Genomic DNA, 4,692 nt, shown 5'->3' with positions numbered 1-4,692 from the left:
GGCCCCGGCGACGACAAAGCCTTTATTAACCAAACCCGGCGTTTCCGCCCGGGCTGCTCCGAATAAACGCCGTCCCTCGCCCAACGTGGAAAGAGCCGGTGAGGAACCCACGGGTGCCGGCCGTCGCGCCATGGGGCTGCCGGGACGGCCAAATCCCGACCCAAATCCCAACAAGCCAAATCCCAACCCAAATCCTGACCCAAATCCCCAGATCTCAACCAAATCCCAACCCAAATCCCAACAACCCCAATCCCGGCCAGCGCCGCCCCCGCCGTGGGGGTGCTGGGGAAAAATCTCCCCTTTTTGGCGTTTTTCTTTTTTTTTTTTTTTCCGTCGGCGTCGTGCCGCCACCAAAGCTCTGCCGGGAGGGTGCCGCGGGGCCGCGCCGGGCGGGGAGGGAACGGGGAGAACCGGTGCCGGGGAAAACGCCATCTCGGCGGAGGTGGGAGCGCCTGGAAGGGAAACCGGGAGAGCACCGGGGCTGCCGGGACCGGCACCGCGCTGCCCGCCGTTAATTAGCACCACGATCCCCTCCGTTAATTAGCGCCGCCATGGGCACCGCGCTGCCCGCCCATAATTAGCGCTAATTGCCCCAAGGAGCTCGCCGTGCCCCGTTCCGGCTCCGTTCCTTGCCCTGTGTCCCCACTGCGGTGCAGGCAGCGGCTGTGGCCCCCGGCGCGGTGCCGCCGGTGCCGCCCGTCCCCGCCCCGCGGAACCCCCAACCCCCCACTTTGGCCCCATTTTTGGGGCAAACAGCGCGAAAACCCCAGCGGTACCTGCGGGCTCGGCGGCGGCTATTTCTCGTGGTGGTGGCCGCGGCGGTGGCCGGCAGTGTTGGCACGGGGCGGGCGCCGGCCGTAGACAGAGGCGTAGCTGTGGCGGGTGAGGGGGCAGAAGCGCTTGGTGTGGGCCCGATCCTGGGTGGCCCCGCACTGGGGACAGACGTAACCGCGCAGCACCGGGCACAGCACCCGGCCCCCGGCGTCGCGCAGGCTGTGCCCGCGCCACACCGCCGCCGCCTCCCCGTTCTGCCGGCAGAAGGCGCACGCCCCGGGGCTAGCGGTGGCCTGCGCCGGGGGGGCCGATGATGGGGATGCCAACGCCGGTGGCGCCAGGGCCAATGGTGTCGAGGCCGGTGACGCCGATGCCGGTGACGCCAGTGATGACAACGGTGACACCACCACCGGTGACACCAAGGCCGAGGACGCCGATGCCGGTGACGCTGACGCCTGTGATGCCAACGATGATGATGCCAATGCCAGTGATGCCAACGCCGACGGTGCCGATGGCAGTGATGCCAACGCCGACGACAACAATGCCGGGTTTGCCGACGCCGGGGATGCCAACGCCAGCGATGACAATGCCGGGGATGCCAACGCCGACAACGCCAGGGATGCCAACGCCGGTGACGCCAAGGGTGGTGACGCCAAGGCCGACGATGCCGCTGCCGGTGCTGCCGACGCTGCTGCTGCCGGTGCTGCCGATGCCGCCGCGGCCGTGTGGCCGTGGCCATCCTCCCGGCAGGCGGTGGCCAGCGTGGCCAGCGCGGTGGCCAGCCCCAGGTAGTCGCGCCACATGTCGAAGTCGGGCCCCGGCTCCATCCTCGCGCCCCGCGGCGGTGCCGGGTGGCACTGGGCGCTTTCGGGGCGGGTGGCGGCGCTTTTGGGGTGGGTCGGGGCGGTTTTGGGACGGTCGCACCGGCTCCCCCGCCCCCGGAGCCGGCCCGGCTGCCCCACGGCGGCGGGGAGGGGGGGTGGGGGTGTCTGCGCCGCTTCCCCCCCCCCAACCCCCTCCCGGGACCCCCCTCGCCGAATCCCGCCGCGGTTTCGGGGGATCGTCGCCGGCTGCTCCCCCCGCACGGAGCCGGATTGGGGAAAAGGGCCGGGATTTGGGGGGAAACGGGGGGGTGAAGCGGAGAAAGCCCCGATCCCGGGGAGAATTCCCCCGAAACGCGGATCTGGGGGAGGATTCCCCCAAAACCGGGGTCGGGGGGGGAATCCCCCAAACCTGAATTCCAGGGAGAATCCCCCCCAAAAGCCGAAATCCCGGGGAGGATCTCCCGAGATCTCAAATCCTGGGAGGAATCCCCCAAAAATCTGAATCCCGGGGAGAATTCCCCCGAAACTCAAACTCCGGGGAGAGTCCCCCAGAAAATCCAAATTCTGGGGAGGATCCCCCCCAAAGCCCGAGTCGGGCGGAGCATCCCCCCAAAACTAAAATTCGGGGGAAAAATCTCCCAAAATCTCAAATCCTGGGGGGAACCCCCCAACCCCTGAATTCCGGGGGGAATCCCCCAAAAATGTGAATTCCGGGGAGAATCCCCCGAAACCCCGATTGCGGGGAGGATCCCCCCAAAACCCGCCTGGGGGGGGGGTTGTGGCTCCGCCGTTGTCGTGTGTGTCCCGTCCCCCCCCCCGCCCTGTCCCCGCCCCCACCCCCCCCCGGGGCCAAACGCCGGGGCATGGGGTAAATCACCCGCTAACGAGCGGCACAATCACCCCCCGCCCCGGCCTCCGGTTTGGGGAGAAAAAGGGGGGTTTTGGGGCTCCCGGCGCTCGGGGGGGGGCCCGGCCGGGGAAGGTCCCCGCCGTGGCGGTGGCCGCGGTGACGAAGGGCCGGTGGCACCTGGCGCGTGGCGGCCGCGCGAGGCCGGGGGCCAGAACCGGCCGAATCCGCCCCAAAACCTAAACTGGGGGGTTTTTAGCCCAAATCGGCGCCGGCGGGGTTAGGGGTCGCGTCGCGCCAGGCTCGTGCCGCCACGGCCGCGCGGGGACGCCGGGGGGTGACATCGGGGCCCTGTGACGCGGGGGGGGGGGGGGAAGAACGAGAAAAAGGCCAAAAATGGGCAATTTGCGTGAGGGAGGCAGAAATGACGGTATTTCAACCCAAAAGCCGAGCGCGGGGGGGGCGAGCGGGTCCCCTCCCGTCCCCTCCTGTCCCCGCGGGTCCCCTCGTGCCGGGGGGGGGACACGCGGGTGGGGCCGGGGCCGCTTTTGGGGACAAACCCGCCGGTTTTGGCCCCGCCGTGTTGGGGGTGGGGCTTAAAAAGGGGGGGGGAAAGGGCAAAATGACCATTGAGGGGGGCAGGGAGGCGCCCCCCCCCCCCCCCCGCCCCCGCGGCGGGCGCCAACGGGGCGTGGCCGTGTGGGCGTGGCCAAGGGGGCGTGGTCTCAAGGGGCGCGGCCGGGCCCCGCCTTGCGCGCGGCGGGCGGGGGGGGGGAGTGGGGAGGGAGCGGGTCACCTGAGGCCACCGGCCCCGCCCACTGCGCGCAGGCCCCGCCCCCTCGCCGCCTCTCATTGGCCGCCCGCGGCGCCCCGCCCGCCCCCCATTGGCCGCCGCCCCCGTCGCTCCGCGTTGGCGCGCTCCCGGCGCGCCCTTAACCCCTGCGGCGCCGCCGGGCGGCGGGGCGGGACCGGGGGTTTGGGGGGTTTTGGGGGCTCGGGGGGGGCACCCCCTGTGCCCGACCCCAAACCCGCGCGGCGGGGAACGGCGTGGCCTGGCAGGGCGTGTGTGGCACGGCACGGTGTCACACGGCGCGTATGGCACGGCACGGCCTGGCCTGGAATCACGGGGCACATGACGGCCTGGCACAGCACGGCACGTGTGGCACAGCGTGCATGGCACGGCACGGCACGGCGTCACACGCCGCGTGTGGCACAGCGCGGCGTCATGTGGCACATCGTGACATGGCACGGCACGGCACGGCATGCGCGGCTTGGCACGGCCTGGCCTGGTATGGCTGGCTTGGCATGTACGGCAGGGCTTGGCCCGGCCTGGCACGGGATGGCATGTATGGCATGGCATGGCCTGGCACGGGATGGCGTGTGTGGCACGGCCCGGCCTGGCACGGGATGGCACGGGATGGCGTGTGTGGAACAGCACGGCCTGGCACGGGATGGCGTGTGTGGCACGGGATGGCGTGTGTGGCACGGCCCGGCCTGGCCCACCATGAGCAGGGAAAGGGGCCGAGAGCCGGGCACGGCCAGGGCTCGCCTCGCTGGACGTGCCACAGACCCACGGCCAGGCTGGCACACGGTGGCCCATGGTGGCACACAGTGGCACACGGTGGCATGTGTTGGCACACGGTGGCCCATGGTGGCCCATGGTGGCACACAGTGGCACACGGTGGCATGTGTTGGCACACGGTGGCCCATGGTGGCCCATGGTGGCACACAGTGGCACACGGTGGTATGTGTTGGCACCCGGTGGCCCATGTTGGCACACAGTGGCCCATGGTGGCACACGGTGGCACGTGTTGGCAGCCGGTGGCAGGCGCTGTAGTGGTGTCCCCGCGGTGTCCCCTTGTCCCCCCGCCGTGCCGGGCGGTGCCGGTGCCAGGGGGTCCATCCTGGCGGGGGGATGCGGCGCCGGTGACTCACCGTGGCCCGATGGAGGGGGGGGGGCACAGCGGGGTCCCGGGACCAGGGGGGGACCCGCCTCATGGCATGGGGGGGACACGAGGGGACACCGGGGGGACACGACGAAGTGGGTCCCCCATGGCTGGGGGGGGCCGGGGAAGCCCTGAGGGCCCGGGGGGGCACAGGGGGGTCCGGGGGGGGGCACGGGGCCCCCCCGCCCTCGGCGGCCCCGGGCGGTCCCTCCCCGGTGACTCACGGGCGCGTGGCTGCGCCCTGACTCACCCCCCCGGCCCCCCCCGCCGGGGTCCCCCGGGGCCCCCCCGGCCCCAGCGG

At 71.7% G+C, this 4,692-nt stretch overlaps 1 protein-coding gene across 1 annotated transcript; it reads right to left on the bottom strand.

Annotated features, from left to right (window-relative positions):
- Window positions 1–383: 383 nt before the first annotated feature.
- LOC134509352 (nanos homolog 1-like) lies at window positions 384–1,701 on the bottom strand. Its single transcript, XM_063321834.1, has 2 exons — window positions 777–1,701; window positions 384–452 (listed from the first exon to the last, which is right to left on the bottom strand). Exon 1 carries the CDS (start codon window positions 1,599–1,601, stop codon window positions 795–797), a length of 807 nt encoding a protein of 268 aa, XP_063177904.1. The 5' UTR covers window positions 1,602–1,701; the 3' UTR covers window positions 384–452; window positions 777–794.
- Between the last annotated feature and the right edge of the window lie 2,991 nt (window positions 1,702–4,692).

The sequence above is a fragment of the Chroicocephalus ridibundus genome, unplaced genomic scaffold (genome assembly GCF_963924245.1).
Source record: "Chroicocephalus ridibundus unplaced genomic scaffold, bChrRid1.1 SCAFFOLD_661, whole genome shotgun sequence".
Taxonomy (NCBI): domain Eukaryota; kingdom Metazoa; phylum Chordata; class Aves; order Charadriiformes; family Laridae; genus Chroicocephalus; species Chroicocephalus ridibundus.
The sequence above is the reverse complement of the archived record's forward strand: the minus strand, read 5'-3'. Positions and strand labels throughout refer to the sequence as shown.

What these genes read in the sequence shown, in the direction of transcription:
- LOC134509352 (XM_063321834.1), bottom strand. Translation starts at nt 1,601, where the DNA reads ATGGAGCCGGGGCCCGACTTCGACATGTGGCGCGACTACCTGGGGCTG.